The 18,218-nt window shown below is 52.4% G+C and overlaps 1 protein-coding gene across 1 annotated transcript in view; it reads right to left on the reverse strand.

Annotated features, from left to right (window-relative positions):
• The window catches only part of LGR6 (leucine rich repeat containing G protein-coupled receptor 6), a gene marked incomplete at its 3' end in the record, with an annotated part of 113,247 nt that extends 97,439 nt beyond the window's left edge, over positions 1-15,808 (reverse strand). Inside the window, exon 1 of the mRNA XM_080358260.1 lies at positions 15,094-15,808. Within this exon, the coding sequence (XP_080214386.1) occupies positions 15,094-15,440 (347 nt within the window). The 5' untranslated portion in view covers positions 15,441-15,808. The remainder of the gene's footprint in view (positions 1-15,093) is intronic.
• Between the last annotated feature and the right edge of the window lie 2,410 nt (positions 15,809-18,218).

Consider the following 18,218-nt stretch of genomic DNA (forward strand, 5'->3'; position numbering starts at 1 on the left):
ACCTTCTAGCCCTGTGAGCTCCTGCCATGTTGGCCACAATTGCCTCAATAGGTGAGGATTCATGTATCCATCTCTCATCCCTGACCTCCACGGAGGCTCATTTCCCAACAGCTCGTGATCTGCATTTGAGATGGATGCTGAGCAGCTGGTTTCCCTAGTCTCCATTCCCTGAGCAGGTGGTGAACGTGCCTGGGTTGTCTAACAGCTCTACAGTACAGGGCCTTTCCCAAGCTCTGATTCTCCTCTGGGGAAGGGCTTCTGACAAACGGCTTTTGGGTCTCAAGGTGACCTGTCAAGTACGGATGTCAGAGTCTGGTCTTCCATCCAGCCAAGCTATGACAAGGCTCTGAAAATTTGCAGTCTGTATCTGTTGAGCTTTGGGGAGCCTCCAGTGCCTAACACAGGAATATCAGTGCTGCTCCAGGGCAAAGACAAGTCTCCTCTGAGGTCTGCTTGATGATGTATACCTTGGGTGTATAGCAACATATCTATTAGTGCTCTCTCTCCTGAAGTTCTTAACCTCACAACAAAGCAACTTGGAGCTCTGCTTCAGGCTATGGAATTGAAAATTTCTGGTGGTTTTCAGCCATTTTTGGCTGAAAACTATCTGTATTCAGACCAAAATGAAATATTATGGCTGAAAGCTTTTGTAAAATGCCTTTTGGCCTTCTGGCCTTTTCAGGCAGAAGTGTCAAAGACAGCAGCCATGAAATCCCAGCCAGCAGAAACTGAGGATCCAACCCAAGGGGTCCAACTTGGTTGTGGGGACACATGGCAGACAGGTTCCTGTTGGTCTTTCCTCTACTGAGGCAGCCCATGCGGGCAGACTTCTCTTGTGGTACCAGGGCTGGAGCGAGTGATACAATCTGCTCATTTCTGAACCCTTTCCCGTGGAACCACTGATCCTGCCAGCATCCTCCCTGCTGTAAACCAGAAAAGCCTGGGTCTCCAGGGCTAGTAAGCATCCAAGCTCCATGTCCCAAGACAGTGCATGATTTATAGAGGAAGAGTCTCCAAGCATTTACGACAGCAGTGAAGGAGAGCTTCTGCATGCTGTGTGTAGCAGCTTGGCCACTTGGCTGGAACTCCCAGCCCAAGGTAAGAGATGAATACCAGCTGCATTCCTCTCTACGCTCGCGCCTTCTAAGGGCCATGAGATGCCTGCAGGGATCTGGGCTGAGGTGCTCTCCAGCCAAGCCCAGCAATAGTCTGCCAGGGGCTGGGAGCTCCTCTGGTGGGGCAGGCTTCATTTCAGAGATGCCAAGAGTTGGCTCGTCTCAGAGTGATCTCTGCTACTCTGAGTAACCAAAGGGTTTCCATTAGCTGCAGCAGACTCTATGGTGTCACCAGGAAGCCACAAGACATTAGAGCGTGACAGCTCTTGCCTTGTCTCATTCTCCAGTGGGTGGTCTCTGCGTACCAAGAAAAGCCTTTCTTCTGCTGTGAAGTGGGTAACGAGAGTCTTCCTGTCTCCAGCACACATTGCACTTCAGTTCCCACTGAAGTGGTGGTGAGTCACCATCATTCCTGATGCTGTTGGGGAAAAACCTCCATTTATCAGTGCAATTGGGAAAGAGTGGGGCAGGGCTGGGGAGCTGAACCCTCCTGCCGAGCAGCCAGACCTTGCTCGTGGGAGTTCAGCAGTGGACAAACTGCCGTGGATGGACCTGACTCATCACCCGCAGCGTGAGCCAGCCTTTGCTCCACGGCCCCTGTGGTTCAGGTAAGTGCCCTGCTCCTGCATGCCCGATTTCACAAGGCACGTGGAGTAACAAGGCAGGGGCAATATTTGACCAGAAGAACGAAAAAATTCCCAGGGTGCCAGCACACGTGGGATGCCTTGGTCAGAAAGCTTTGGCCATGGGGCAAACCGAGAGGAAGAGGAATGGATGAAGAAGGAGAACAGCAGCCTATGACACAGGAAAACCTCAGTCCCAGGGCCTGGCATTCACAGAGCTGAGCAGAGACCTGTCCAGGGATGCGCAGAGCGGTCCCCAGGCCTCCTGTTTGCTGGGCTGGGGCACAGCAACAGGCTCAGGCCACTCACTAGAGACACGTCTGTGATACACAGACCTTTCAAAGCATTTGGCACACAACTTATCAGAGGAAATGTTTTTATGCCCGGATATTCAGATGCCTGGGATGATCCCTTGCTCCGGTGGTACCTCGAGTAGTTCAGGGATATTGAAAATCTGCCCATCTTTACTTAGTGAAGAGTTTTTCTTGTCAATGCTCAGCTACACGGCTGTGACCATGTCCCAGTGTCAAGGTTCTTCTGTCTAAGCAGTGTCTGCTCTGCAGGTGAGGTATAATTTGATGTGAATGTAGCATCTAGGATAAGCTTCTGGGTGTATCTGAGAATGATGTTTTTTCTAAGGTTTTCGACCTGATTCTGGAGACAAAGTGGCTCTGCCTGGCACTCCAGATCCTCCTCTGCTCCTTCCAAGACCACCAGGAACAGTTTTAACACTAAGGCTTTATGAACACTTAACTGCAGGGCTTTTGAATTCTCCCTTTTTGTACCTGCCAGAAACAGCATCAGGTGAGAAGAAAGCTCCTCTGCAGAGGTGCTGTTCCTGGTGGCACCCCTGAGGGCTACCAGCAGGTGGCTATTTCCTGCACATTCACCTCCAGCAGTTGTTCTACACCCTTCTGGGAAGCATCTGTCCAGGAGAAGCTGCCCTGCTGCACATCATACTGGGCAATGAAGTGCTGCCACAGCGACAGCAAGACAGAAGCTTAAGGAGACTGTGTGTACACCACCCTTGCAGACAGAATTATTCACAGAATCACAGAACCCCAGAATGTGAGGGGTTGGAAGGGCCCTGGAAAGCTCATCCAGTGCAATCCCCCCATGGAGCAGGAACACCCAGATGAGGTTACACAGGAAGGTGTCCAGGCGGGTTGGAATGTCTGCACAGAAGGAGACTTCACAACCCCCCTGGGCAGCCTGGGCCAGGCTCTGACACCCTCACCAGGAACAAGTTTCTTCTCAAATTTAAGTGGAACCTCTTGTGTTCCAGTTCAAACCCACTGCCCCTTGTCCTGTCACTGGTTGTCACCAAGAAGAGCCTGGCTCCATCCTCCTGACACTCACCCTTTAGATATCTGTAAAAGTGAATGAGTGTCCTCTTGTCCAGCTCCAGAGCCCCAGCTCCCTCAGCCTTTCCTCACACGGGAGATGCTTCACTCCCTTCAGCATCTTGGTGGCTGCGCTGGACTCTCTGCAGCAGTTCCCTGTCCTGCTGGAACTGAGGGGCCACAACTGGACACAAGATTCCAGGTGTGGTCTCCCCAGGGCAGAGCAGAGGGGCAGGAGAACCTCTCTGACCTACTGACCACCCCCTTCTAACCCACCCCAGGTCCCATTGGCTTCCTGGCCACAAGGGCCCAGTGCTGGCTCATGGTCACCCTGCTGTCCCCAGGACCCCCAGTTCCCTTTCCCCTACGCTGCTCTCTAACAGGTCATTCCCCAACTTACACTGAACCTGGGGTTGTTCCTGCCCAGATTCAAGACTCTACACTTGCCCTTGTTCTATTTCATTACATTTTCCCTGCCCAGCTCTCCAGCCTGTCCAGGTCTCTGATGGCAGCACAGCTTCCAGTGTCACCACTCCTCCCAGCTTGGTGTCATCAGCAAACTTGCTGACAGTCACTCTATTCCCTCACCATCCCATCTCACAGTGGCAGTAGAAATGAAAGTTCTTCCAGGCTAAAGCATGAAGCTTCATGCAACGCTGCAGGAGAATGGAGGGCAGGATGCTTGAAGGGACTCTCTGCTGCATTGGTGCAGTCAGTTCAATCTGGTTGCTCCAGGGACCAGGTCCAACAGAGTAAGTTTGGTTCCCACTGGAGCTCATCAGCTGGATCTCAGTGATGCATCAGATCTAGCCTGTGCCAGCCAGAGCCAGCATTGCTACCCAGGAAAGGAGAAAGTCTCCTTCAGGGAGGAGTCTGGTTCCAGCAGACCAGTCCTTCCCACTTCCACCCACCTCCTGTGCCTCTCGTCTGGCTCTTAAGCACGTCCAGCTGAGTGAGAACTGACTCTGCACTCTCCCAGGTGACACCCCTGAAGCAGGAGAGCCAAAGGCTTTTACCAAAAATCTTTGAAGTCTGTGGAACACCTCAAGCTGATTTTTTTGGGGCTTTTAAAGCTGATGGAAATCAGAGCAGATTAAATCCTCCCCCCACCTTTACCAGGAGAGGCAGCTGGAGCTGCAGGCCAGGGTGAAACCTGATGCTTTGCAGAGCCTGTGACACAGGAGAAAACCACCACAGGACTGTCATGGGGAGTCCCACTTCAGCACCTGGCTTCACTTAAGTCACCCGTTGTTAATGAGATGTGAGTGCAGAACAGGGCAGGAGAAACAACTTGAGGCTGATGGCAAAGCCCGCGCAGAGCCACAGACCCTGTGAAGCATCAAAGCTGGTCTGTGTTGTCCTTCATGCTCTGCTCCCAGGCTGCTCGGGGAAAGATGTGACTGAAGTGTGGAAAGAGGGTGATGAGCTCAGGATGCTGGATCTGGCCCCGTCTCTGTTCTCTCTGCTGCTCAGCGACACTGGGAGTTCGCTCCAGTTTCCACTCCGGATTCTGAGCCCTGCTGGGAGCCACCAGTCCCTGTGCTTCTCACAGCTCAGGCACCAGGGACTTATTTTTTTGATGGCCATGGTTTGCCTGGCAGTAATTAGAGCGTCTCAGAAAGAACGATGAAAATGTCTGATGTCATTTTTTTTTCTGCAAAAAATGCTCTGGGATAGCTCCTCCTGGAGACACCAATCTGGGAGTCAGAGCAACCTGGATTTGGGAGTCATGCCTGTATGCAGGACTTCTTCCATAAAAGCCCCAGAGCTGTCAGTGCAAGGAAGACAGCTGGTTCTGCTTTCCCCATGTAGACAAAACCTAATTCCAAGCTGAAATTTCCTGAAGACACATGTTGTATTTCAGGATCTTTTGGTGCTACTTTCATCTCCAACCCACATATTGCAGCCCTATAATAAGAAGAATAGTAATAATAATAGCAATAATAATAATAATAATACCTTTTGTATGTACATAGCACCTTTCATCCAAGGATCTAAGTCACAATTACAGCCCCACACATTCCTTTATATTACAGCCCTATAATTCTAAGACTGCTCAAGTATCCAGACTTCAAAGGGAATGTGGATTTCCCCTCCAGCCCAGTCACGGTGCCCAACATGCTGGAGACGTTTCAAAGGTGTTTCGAGGGTGCCTTGGCAGTAGCCAGAGATAGTCAGAAGAGCCCGAGGAGCTCTCTGAAGCTGAAATGAGCCTTCATGGATTCTTTCCTCCCCTTTCTTGGCCACTCTCTGGTCTCTCTGGAAAGTCCGTGTGGCTCTGGGGTGAGGACGATGCTCCCAAGAAACCCTTGTGTCTGTACGGTGGGAGGTGAAACGATCGAAATGGTGGTGAAAGGAAAAACAAGTGATGGCACAAGCTCAGGTGACTTTCCAGGTCGGGCAGAGCCCATCGAGCTTAAGTCAAAAATAAACTCACAAAAACTATCTCCACTGACAAAAGAGCTGGGGGCACATGGTGGAAAGTTTCACTGTAAGCTCTTTTTCACAAGGGTTTAAAGATTTTCCAACTATCTTGAAAATGAAACAGAGTATTCCTTTTGGGGTCAAAGCAAAATGTTGCAGGGATACCCAGAGCCAAATATGTTTTGTTTTGGTTTGGTTTAATTGCATGGGAAACCTGAAAAAAAAAAAAGTCTATTTGTTTAACCCAAGCCAAACTTTCCCCTCCTTTTTTAGTTTAGCCAAAGACCTAAAATAGCTGTTATTTACCCCCAAACGTTCAGGAAGGAGTATGCTAAAAGCAAGGAAGCTTCCTATAGAAAACAGATTAGATTAAAGGACGGGGGTTTGCAGAAGCTCCGGCCAAGCAACAGTTTACCAGCTGGATTCGCGTCCTCTCTGGGGTTCACCAGCGCTGCCCATGAGCTGTAAAACAGCTGCTGGATGCGGCTCCCGAGGAGCGTTTCGGTCTCTGCTCTGACTTGTGGCTGCGTTCGTAAGCAAGGAGTGATGAGGTCAGTGGACATGAAAGGCAGGCTGCAAATCCGAGAGTTTAGTGCTGCTTTTCTTCATGTTATGGCTGAACTAATGTAAAGCTCAAGAATTTTTTAATAAACCTTTAAAAGGTATTTGAGCTTGAGAGGTCCAGACATGTGGCTGAAAAGTGCTGAGAGTCTCCAGTTCTTCTATAGCACTGTTTTAATCAGTTGATCTCAATGCACATTAGGGAGGGTTTTGTTATTAGTGCTTTAATGACAGGGAGACTGAGGCACAGGAAGAGGAGGGAATTTGTTTGGGGTAAACCATAGGAGTGGGGCAGAGCTAGGAAGCAGTCCGTGTTTCTCGTGCTGCTCTCCAGTCCTCTGTATGTCCCACCTTCACTGTACATGAGCCAAAGCTCATGGGCACCTGTCCGTTCCCAAAAGTCACAGAATCACAGAATCGACTGGATTGGAAAAGCCCTCAGAGATCATCCAGTCCAACACTTGGTCCAATTCCAGTCTGTTTACTAGATCATGGCACTAAGTGCCATGTCCAATCTCAGTTTAAAAACCTCCAGGACGGTGAGTCCAGCACCTCCCTGGGCAGCCATTCCAATGCCTGACCACTCTCTGCACAGAATTGCTTTCTAATCGCCAGCCTAAACTTCTCCTGGCAGAGTTGCAGCCCATGGCCCTTTGTCCTATTGCTGATGCCTGGGAGAAGAGACCAATCCCACCTGGCTAGAACTGCCCTTCAGGTAGTTATAGAGTCTGAGTCTTTGTGCCCCTCTATCCAGAAGCCCTTTCCACAAAGCATCTGCAAGGTGGTCAGTGGAAAGTCATCCCTTGGAAAATGAGCAGGTTCACCTCCTGGTATCGCCAGATGAGCCAGAGCAGCTCGAGGAGGAGCAGGGCAGTTCTCATAGCGTGTGCTGGCTCATCTCAGACACACCACACTAACCAGCATGGGCTGCAACACGTTTCCTCTCCCCCTTCTTCAATAAATCAAGGCTTCCAGCGTTCATGTTTTTGTCACTAATAAATCTTGCACTGTCTTACACCACATGAAAGCACAACAATACCTTAACCGACAGGCACTTCCCTGTGCAGGACTGCAGCTGCAAACACAACCTGCAGCACAAGAACCTGCTGTTTTGGCCCGGAGCTGGAGAGGAGCTGAAGACAGCACATACAGCAAGGCTGCCCCTGAGCTGAGTAGAGCCCCGCACGCTGTTGCCAGAGCACATGTAAAATCGCTCTGTGCAACAGGCACCTCGTTAATCTGTGGAACTCATTGCCACAGGAAATTAATGCAACAACAACAGTCTTACCTGCACCTATAATCAAGGTCCTGTCTTGGTTGTGGTACCTTTGGTTCTGCAAATACAACTCACCTGACCCTAAGGGTACATCTCTGTCCTTTGGTACCTGGGGCACATGCTGTTCAGGTGGAAAAGCTCCTAGTCTTGGGACAGAGCCTTGGGACAATATCTGGGACAACAACTTGGGACGATACCTGACAACCCCCACGACCCCGTGTACAGGGGGAATAAAGACTTACAGTGCAGCTACGTGACTCTGCACCTCATTCCTCCCTTGGGAAGCGCTAACTGAGCAGCAGAAGCAGTTCCCATGTCCATAGTCAGACTGACTCTGGGCACTGCCTGGAAAGCCAGGGCAGTGCTCACACGGCTACTGCCTCTCTCAGCTCTCGGGCACTGGGCAGCTATGGGGACACTGACAGGTGTTTGCTGCGAGCAGCTGCAGGAACAGGTGTAAAGCAAAACTGTGGAAATTGTTCCCTATGATCAGATTTTCTTCTTGTGTTCTCTGGGAAATTTCTGCCTGAAAGTTCAAATGCCTTTCCTGCTGGTTTCATGCATGCAAAGACGAAAATTTGTTTTACTAAGGTTAAGAACTGCTCAGTATTGGGAATTATCTTAAAGCTGCAATACGCAATCACACCCAGAGTCATCCCCACACCAGATAACCTCCTCAGGAACGTGACTGTGCTTTCAGATCCTGCAGATCCCCGAGATCTCTGGTTCTTGGTCACACCGTCACACCCCAGCAGGCACCGTGGCCTTGGCTCAACTCACTGGTCTGTGCACAAGGCGTCACCTGCACTGGGAGGTGGCGTCGGGCAGGGGAACGTCCCGGGGGCTGGTGGCTTGCAGGGCTCACTGTTGTGTTACAAAACCTTTGAACATGTGTGTGGGACATCCTCCAACCGCCCTCCCTGCCCTCATGCATGCAACCCCCTGCTCCCCCACCCCTTACTTGACAAGACCATGTTTCTGCTCCTCTTCCACCCCTGTGGTTCCTCTCACAGCATGCACAGCCCTGATGGGATGATGCAGTGCTTGGGCTTCACCTTCCCTTTGAACAAAGGGGAATGTTACTAATTGGTGCCCCACAGGGATGTTCGATGCTGGAAACTATCCTGTCCTCCCTGGGGTCTCTTTGTAGTGGGACCTGTGGCTGCTCACAAGAAGAGACAGCAGGTCCCCTGAGCAGGTCCCACACTTACAGGTGTGTCTGACTCACTCCGCTCCCATGGGAGACGCTTTTCATTTCCAAATCCTTCAAAGCATTTTCAACATCTATGGGAAGCTGCAAACAAGGCCAATGGAGACAGAGACCTGCTGATACCTCAAGCTGCTGATACCCTGAGAGGTTCCTCTGTCATCGCATGGAGAGAAGGAGGCTGGAGAGCTGCCCTCCCGCATCACTGTCAGCAAAGCCTGAGCTGGTGGATCTGGGAAAGGTTTTGCGTTACACCTTCCTGGATCCTTGATGCATCCCTGCAAGACTGGGAGCACCACTGTGTCCTCCCCTTGCTCCCCACCACTGGTACAACTCCTGCCACCACTTGGGCTGCAGCCTGGCTCTTTTGACTTGGCTACAACACCAGATGCCCTTTCTTGGTCTTGCTTTTCTTCATGAAGGCTGTTTCTTATCTCTCTTCAGCTCCTGCCAAACTCAAGTCCTTGTCCAAGACCGCAGGCTCCTCCCAGCCCTGGCAGTTCTTCCTGATGCTTCCCCACCACCTTTCAGAGCACTGCTGAGCTGATCTCTGTCCCATCCTTGGCTACCTGGCCCCAGCTCCTCTCTGACTCCCCACAGCCCCTCCTGGCTCCCTGGCACCCAGGCAGAACCCTCAGTGGCCCTTGGAGCCCCTTTCCCCACGCAGAGCTATTTTGCTGTGGTGCACGAGGGTGGCTCATGTTCCCATTTCAAGGTCCACAAGGAGCCTGGCCCACGTTAGATGCCTTCTGAGCTGTCTCAGAGCAGCACTGTCTGTCTGTCCCATGGGAGGCCAGCTTGCTGAGACCCAGCCCACTTCTCCAAAGATGGACCTGGGGGAGCTGCTTATTCCAGAGCAATGGAGGAATTTTGGCACCCTAGCTGAAGTGTCTGGGCTCAAAGGCAGCAGCACCCCAGCCCTGCTGTTGGCAGAGGGGGTGATGGAGGTCCCTCAGCCCCTGGTGCGGAGAGCTGGTAAGTGCCATGCTTCCCTTTCCCTCCTCCACCCTCCTGCTGCTCCCTGACCCAGGCAGGTGCAGAGCGGGAGAGGCATTTGCAGCTCCATTGCTGCCTTTTGGCACCAGAGCCTCTGCCAGAATCAAAGAGCTTTTCAAAGAAAAGCCTAAACTCCTTTAATCGCCAGCTAGAGCTCCTCCCGCACAGATCTAAGGGCCATGAGCTCAGTGTTTTCATTGCCCTGGGCAGATTTATGAGCTTATTCTTCAAGGGAGGGAGAGAGGGGAGGCTGTGGCATATTACTTAGCCTGGGGGGCAGGCAGGGAGGAGAGGGGGGAGGATGGAGGAAGGCATTTGCAGTGGAAGTGCTTGGCGGTGCAGAAGCCCTGCTCACCATGGCCATGCTCTCAGGCATGGCAGGGGGTCAAAGAGGGAGGCGACGTGAGGAAGGACCAGCGCGCTGTGGCTGGAATCCAGAGCGTGTGCAGGGTGAGCAGCAGCTCCCTCCCACCCAGCTCCCTGCGCAACCATTGCAGCCGGAGGGACTGTGCGGACACGGTGTGCCTGCTGCCAGCCCACACTACTCACTCCAGCAGATGAGACCAGGAGCGGGGCATCCCTCACTGCGTGAGCGGGAGGGACTTGTCTCCTCCTGTCCCAGCTAAGCTGCCCTCGTTGCCATTTGCAGAGTGAAGAAGTGGGGGAGTCTTGCTGGCACTCACTGTTGTCCACACTAGAGCACAGCCTCATCCCTGTGCAGGTTTGTTCCACTGTGCTGCCTTCCCCACCGTGCTTCTCGTCCACACACCTGTTCCCTTCTTGCCCGGGAACGCAGCACTCACTACCTGCTGTGCAGCAAGTGCAGTAAAGGTCTGGCTGCTCTCTCCCCCACACAGAGACCTGGGTGCAAGTTGCTGCTTTTGGGATGGGGCAGATCCTGCGTCTCAGCTCCTACAGCGCAACTTAGACAGTGCTGTGCTGAGAAGTGGACACCTGCTCACATCCAGCACCCAGGACCCCCTGCAGCCGCTCCCGAACAGCCCTGCAAAGGATGCGTCTTTCCTTGTGAACTGAAACCTCGACAAAGTCTCAGCCGTGACCTGTGGCACTAAAGCCACAGCCCTTCACCTTCACTTGCAGCACTACCTGTTGTAGCTGGAAGCATTTGGGGGCTGCAACCCTTGTTCATGGACCAGCCACTCTCTGGAGAGTGAATCTCAGCAGGACCCACACTGGGACAGCAGCAGCCAAGTAGAGAAAACGGCTGCTGGACCCAAGGTGTTTCCAGCTCATGACTTCAAGAGGTAAAATGGAGCAGAGCTTATGGCAGAGAAGGGGGTTGGGAGATGATGAGGCAGGAAGAGCTGCCATTAACCTGAGAGATTATCTCCCAGCTCTTTTAACGGCTCTCATAAACCTTATTCCCCACATCTGGGACTCCAAGCTCATGTATGTTTGTCTGTGCCCCCGCTGTGGCTGCGGTTCATGCTGCCAGGCACAACACGCGTTTTGGAGGGTGGGACTGTGGACTTCTGGCCATGCGAGGCAGGAGTGACGTTTCCCATTAGTATTATAGCAGGGAAGATCAAGCACAGAGATAGCCCTTAGTGCATCAGTGTGGTCCCTGGGACACAAAGGTGGCTTTGGAAATCCTATGCTCTCTCATGGCTTGAGAAGTGGAAGGATCTGGGAGCAATCTGGGGTGAGTCTGCACACTTGTGGTGTGTTTGGATGGGTCCTGGTGGAGTGCTGGGGCTAATGTGGTGACCGTGGCATGAGGACAAGGCTGTGAATGAGCCCTGGTACTGGACAAGCATCAGCCACAGAATGGTGACCCACTTTTGTTTGTAAAATTACCTGGGACAGGAGAGCAAGCATGCCCCCAGGAAGGACCTGATTTACACCTTGCCTTGGGATTTGGTGCTCTCTGCATTTTTGGCTATTCCTTCTGTCTCCCCAGGGTGTGTGACTGTCACCTGATACCCAAAGGCACACAAAGGTCCCTGTCATCCTGCAGGAGACCCCATGTCCTTTCCAGCCCCCTGCAAACCCAACATCCCTTCAGCCCCAGCAGCCCTCCTCGCAGCTGCCGTGCCTGCCCAGGCTCCGGCGGGTCAGTCACCAGCCCTGTATTTCAACTGGTGCCTGGACTCCTCTGGCAGCTCTCGGGGTGCTGCCCATTTTAGGGGGGCTGTGGTGAGTTCTGTCCTCCTTTTCGCCAGATGGGGGCTGCAGAGAGGCAGAGTGGGGCAGAGAAGCAGGGAAGGTTTTGGGCAAAGGGGGGCTGCCTGCAGCACTGCTGCTCGTCCTGCTCCAAGTATCAGATAGGGCTCTGTAGTCAGCCCCCAAACACAGAGCTTTGTGGATGCTTAGAAAATGCAAATATTACAAAAGAAGCATCTTCCACCCAGTCTTTCCCTGCACTAGATGCAGTGTTGTGTGACCAGGGATGTGTCTGCCTGGTTTCGTTACCAAGCATCCCTGCCTCCTGTGGATCCCTGTCACGGGTCTGTGTGGTACCTGATCCCATAGGGTAGCTCAGGGAAGAGCAGGAGTGATGTGGGATCCTGGCCCCAGACTCCCATTGGGATGCTAAATTCCAGGCAGTGGCTCAAAATGCCTCTGCAAGATGAGAACAGCCCTGAGAGCTCCTTATCCCATTCACCTCAAGGGAAACAGCGTGTGGAACAAGAAGCTTTCTGTCTGGCAGCCTCCTGAGAGCCCATGTACATGCCTACTGGAGAGGCTTCCCTGGGAAGAGGTGACTTGCTTCTCTCCCATCTCCCTGAACACAGCTGCAAGCTCACTGATGATGCCTGCATTGGAAACACTTGGTTTTGGATGAGTGGGATTAGGTTCAATTTCAGGGAGGCTCAACAGTGAGCAAGGACAGGGTTCTTGGAGAGAGACAGACACAGTGGAGACACAGCGTTGTCAGGATGGGGCATGAATGTGAGCTCATTAGTGGTGAGGCAGAGTCTAATCAGACGTTATTACGAGGATCCTTTATTTTGCACCTGAGGGAGTCCTGCTCTTCATGGAAAGGAGTTCCAGCAATTTGCTTAGAAGACAAGGCACGGAGCAAAGGAGCTGGGACGATTTTGGAACAGCTGCCCTTCAGCTCCATGCTCCTTGTTGCCATTACAGGGTTTGCTTTTCAGCACTTGCAGCTCTCAAAAGAAATCTAGGCATTTCTTTACATCTCTGAATGTGGATTTAAAGCCCGAATTTACATGAAGATCTTAGATCTCTCTCGAATACCCATACTTTCTACAAAATTTATGCTGATTCACTTTGAAAAACCAGCCCTGACTTACGTACACCTTATAACTGAGAAACTAACCTTATGTGACATTCTGAAGGCAGCCCAAGAAAATAGAGACAGAAGCAGGGAGAAAACCCAGCTCTCCAGTCCCCCAATGGTTTCCAGTTCATCCTGCCTTCCTACCTCTGTCACATCTTATTTAATTCAGCAGCAGTGTTTAACGGATAGGCAGCAAATGTGCTATTTTTCCCCGAATAGGTTCAGCTCTAAGGGGAGGAGGAAAATCCTGGACCCTTCAACATCTCCACGGCTCGACCCCGTGGCTTGTGCACCCGGAGGGTCCCCGCAGCCTGGCTTTCCCTGCGAGGTGGCGCCGGGAAGGTGGCACCGCCGGCGCAGCCCCGCAAAGGGCCGGCACCGGCGCCACCGTGCGAGCGCAGCGGCGGGTGCAGCCGCGGCCACCGGAGCTGCGGGACCGTCCCGGGAAGCGAGAGCCAGCGGCGAGCCGACCTCTGCCAGCGGCGGCACCTGCCGCAGCAGGCCGGGAGCATCTTTAAGCACTCACCCGCTGGGTCCATAGCCCAGGGCTCTGTGTCCCTTCTCCGGCCACCATACCAGGGTAAAAGTGGCACTGAGAAGCATTTAACGTTATGTCCCTCGGTTCCCGCGGTGGAGCTCTCTGAAGCTCTCAACCCGAGGGACTGCTCTGCAGAGACGATGGGCAGCGTGTTCTCTGCAGAATCGGAGCCACAGGTGCCCCGTCTTGTGGTGGCTGCAAAGGTGGAGCAGGTGCCTAACAGGGCTGCTGCAGCAGCATCAGTGCAAAGCTCTGCAGCCTTTCACTCTTACAGCCCCTGTGTTTTTAACCACCTCCATCAGGACACGCTTAAGAGCTGCAGTGACTTTCAACTCATTGGTAGCTGGCTCCAAACTTAGCTCTTGGGCATGTGCAGGGGGGGCAGCTCTTCACAGGATACACCGCACGTGACAAGTGCTCTGTGGTTCCCACTCCCAGGGAATACAGCTTGCATTACACAATTCTTTCATCTTTCACACTCTCCACTGAAAATTGTCCTTTCCTGTAATATTTCTCAGCTGGCCCAATACGGCTCTGGCCATCCAATGGCTGGCACAAGACAGAGCAATGTGCTCCTCAGGCAAGCAGGAGGAGCAGAAAAGCTCTTACCCAGCTGTGGTAGCTTCAACCTGGCTTTGCAAAGCCCTTCCTGAATGAGTTAAGGTGCTTAGCTTTAACGGTTGAGAAACTGCATCTCAGGACTATCCAGGAACACCAGAAAGCCAGTAACATGGTCTGTACACCACACCTGGACACAAGCCCCCTCTCATCATGATGAGCACAAAACGAACATCCCCAGCACTGCCTGGGGGCTACCGGTTGTCCTGTATGATGCTGGTACACATGGTCTCCCTTAGCAGAGCTTTAGCTGCATCCCTCCCTCACAGGGAAAGCCAAAGTCCGCACCAGCCCACCTGTCACAAAGCTGAGCTTGGTGGCTGCAGCACGTTCTGTGAGTAAACTGACCAAGTGTCTTTCCCTGCTCATGCCAGCGCCAACCTGTCTGCCTGAGAGAGGAATTTTCTCTCCTGCTCAAACCCTGAGATCCTTCCATGGAGTCTCTTGCACATCCTGGGGACATCCTCAGTCATTGCTAATCTGATGGCATCACCGAGACCATCTCTGGGGATAGAAGTGAACCCATGAGTCCCTGTGGTAGCTCAACCTTTTGGGGTATTAATAACAGAAAGAATAGGAAACATTCAGATAATTAAGAATGTGTAAGTTAAAAATACCAACCAAACCAAAAAGCAAAGCCCCCACACCTCTTATAAGACTTCAATACTCATTCTAAAGAGGCAACTTGGGCACTGCTGGTGGCCAGCTCAACCCAAACCCCTGAAAGACACGAGTTATCACAGCTATTGAAATGTTTGACAGAAGGATCCCAGAGCAGTTTGCACTAATTGCTCAGTATAAATACTCCATTATGTTCTCAGACAATCAGAATCTACCCAGCAAATCAGCTCCTCTGATCCAATGTAATCAAGAAGCAAAGCATGCATAACATCGCAATATAAACAGCATTTGCAGAGGGGTGTGGGGAGGAGGGGAAGCTAGCTTAGCTTGGCAGGTCCCAGAGTAATAGCTGACTTTTTTGTTGTTGTTTTGTTTTGCCTCTAATTTCCAGGGGAAATTTAATTTCAGGAAAATGTGGCGCAAACCTCCAAGCTGGAGGAAAGCCGCAGCCGATGAAGGGGGTCCGGAGAAAGCGTTGCAAAAGAAACAGCGAGGGCTGTACTTACAGGTAAGCTGTGAGCGGGCTCAGGTTGGCAGGCACCTCCGAAAGCCCCAGCTCGGAGCAATCCACCGAGAGCATGATGCCATCCTCTTCGCAGTGGCACTGGGGCGGGCAGGCGGGTGCAGCACCTGGCTCGGCGGGCAGCGCCTGGCAGTGGGCGCAGGAGGCCAGGAGGACGCCCCAGAAGAAGATCTTGTCCATCCTCGCCCTGGCCGCGGCCGCGGGGACCGTGCGCGGCGTCGCCGGCTGTGCTGGGTGCCGGGCAGCGGCCCCGCAGCCTCGCGCGCAGCGGGCAGGGCGGCTGCTGCAGGTCGGAGCGTGGTGAGGATGCAGCCAGGGAAGGGAAGGCATTGTTGAATGATCTTGGTTATTGGGTTTCAAGGGCTGGGCAGGGGCGTGAGACACTCCAATGGGAGGAGTTAAACTTTCTACTCTTTCCCTCTCTCTCTCTCCCTTAGAGCTGGCAGGAATTTCATTCAAAGGGAAGAAAGAGGGGAGGAAAAAAAAAAAAGGAAAGAAAGAAAAAAAAAGTAACCTCAACAAATAAAGACCTGTTCATAGCTCTGGGACCTGTGCTTGTTTTGTAACAAAGTTTTTGTGAGATAGCAGGGCAGAGGAAGGCGAAGCTGGCTCCAGCAGGGCAAAGGAGTATAAATAGGGAGGCAGGAGCACCCAAGCAGCACTTCAAGGGCTCCAGACTGTTGGACGCTGAAATACAACCCTGGATAAAGGACTCTGTGTGTCTGTGCTGGCTGCTGAACTCAGCTGCAACTGCAAAGCCAGGGTGCAGCTGGGGAGGAGCGAGGAGCTCATGAGGAGCTGCTTGCTGGGAGTGACCATGCCCAGGGCTGTCCATCTGTCTGTCCTGCGGTCCGACCCTGTTGCTGTCCCCGTGCATGGGGCAGGGCCTGGGTGAGGGATGCAGGGGATGGAGCAGCAGTGTCACGGTCAGTGGGGGACCTCTCCAGAGAGCTATCCAGGATGGTGGGATGTGGTGCTCTCGGTGCCCTTGCAGCCACTCTGCTTGCTATAGTTTTTCCTGGACCAAGGTCAGGTGCGTGTGTGAACTGCATTTGAGGAGCTGCACTCCACTGGTGCTGGGAGCAGGTGGCTGGTTTGCTCCAAGAGCTCTTTCCAAACCCGAGTGAAGTGTCCAGAGGTCAAAGTCAATGAATAATCTGTTGAGTGGGGTCTTGAAGCCACATCATCTGGAGCTCTGTCATGCAGAAAGGAGCAGGTCTGGCTTAGCAGCAGGATATTGCCTGTACCAGCCCAGCCCAGGGCCTTGGAGTGTCCTGAAACATACTGAATGTGCATCAAAACACGATTTCTGGCTGCTTGTTATGGATTTAATTGGAATTAAGCGCCTTCAAACATAAGCAATTCTGGAGATGTTGCTAATTAAATGTATGCAATGTGTTTTGACAGCTCCAAATGTACTATACTGCTGGGATGGAGGAGGGCTTGGTGGGGAGATGGGAAGCCCTCCTTGGAGAGAGGGTTTCTCCTTAGGTTCCTTTACTGCCTTCCCCTCCAGCTCTGATGTGGGGCTTTAGCATTGCCTGAAATGGCTGGATTTGCTCCGACAACAGCCGGGGATTTGGTGTCAGTCTGGACAAAGTGTCAGGCCTATCTCTCTACTCCTGGCTGCAACAGCAGCTTTTATCTACCATTTCCCCATCTCTCTCTCTCCAGCCTGAGCAGCCAGACACCAACTGCACTGCGAGCTCCTGACAGCTTCTCGCTCAGTGAATTCTCCTCGGGGATCCAGGGCTCCGCCTGAGCACACTATTAATAGAGCTCTTAAAAAAAATAGCACACTGAAGAGATTCCTATTGAAAACTGCCATTCTGCTGAAATAGAGCCATTTCCCCATGAAGGCATTGACTGCAATGACATTTTTCACATTGTTTTTGAAGCAACACATAATGAAGTTGTGTCTCACTTTGCTTCGACTTTTCTGTTTGCTTTTTATTCCAGCTTGGCTGTGGTGTTTCATTTCCATGTATCATTTCTTTGAGATTCAATAATTAGACATTAATTTTTGAAGTGTTCACTTATTCCAGAGTGTCACCTGGCTCCTGGCTAAACCAAGTGTCTGGACATCAAGGCGTTTAGATCAGAGAGCTTTGACGTTTCCATGGTAAACCTGGAATTTCCCTTTTGGGGTGGAAGTGCCACGTTTCCTCCAGCCCTCACTGAAATCACAGTTTGCTGCGAGCAGCATGGGCTGCACCGTGTCCTTATTAAAGGCACTGGGAGCTCCAAATCCAGCTCATTCCTATTAACGTGAGTGAATGTTTTTCTGCGAGGCTCACACGTGTTTGTGTGTTGTCCTCTAGCGGCAAGCTGTGGTTTGTGGAGACGAGGAGAACGCTGCTCCGCAGCACGCAGGGCAGCCCGTCTGCTCACCTGCACCAGCCGGGCCCCCGGCACGCTCGGCTCTAATCCCTGCTCACAGACGCCCGCTTTTAGAGACTGAGACTCTGGGATCAAACATCTGGGGTCTGTGGCTGGGCACGACACCTTACACGTGGTATCTGTGGGTGGCAGGTGACATCCCAGGTCATATTTCTCCCGCTGCCTGCACAGTGCATGGCTAACGAGTCCTCCTACAGCTTGCTTAAAGGCAAGAAAAAAAACTTGGGAAAATTTAGAGTGCAGCCTAAGTGGGGAAAGAGATTTGGCTTGTGTGAGGTCAACCAAGATGATTAAGAGAGTGGAGCATCTCCCATGTGAGGAAAGGCTGAGGGAGCTGAGGCTCTGGAGCTGGACAAGAGGACACTGAGGGGGGACTCATTCCTGGGGATCAATATGGAAAGGGGGAGTGTCAGGAGGATGGAGCCAGGCTCTGCTGGTGACAACCAGTGACAGGACAAGGGGCAATGGGTGCAAACTGGAACACAGGAGGTTCCACTTATATATGAGAAGACACTTGTTCGTGGTGAGGGTGTCAGAGCCTGGCCCAGGCTGCCCAGGGGGTTGTGGAGTCTCCTTCTGTGCAGACATTCCAACCCGCCTGGACACCTTCCTGTGTAACCTCATCTGGGTGTTCCTGCTCCATGGGGGGATTGCACTGGATGAGCTTTCCAGGGCCCTTCAACCCCTGACATTCTGGTATTCTATGAT

This window comes from Nesoenas mayeri (assembly GCF_963082525.1).
Source record: "Nesoenas mayeri genome assembly, chromosome: 23".
NCBI classification, from domain to species: domain Eukaryota; kingdom Metazoa; phylum Chordata; class Aves; order Columbiformes; family Columbidae; genus Nesoenas; species Nesoenas mayeri.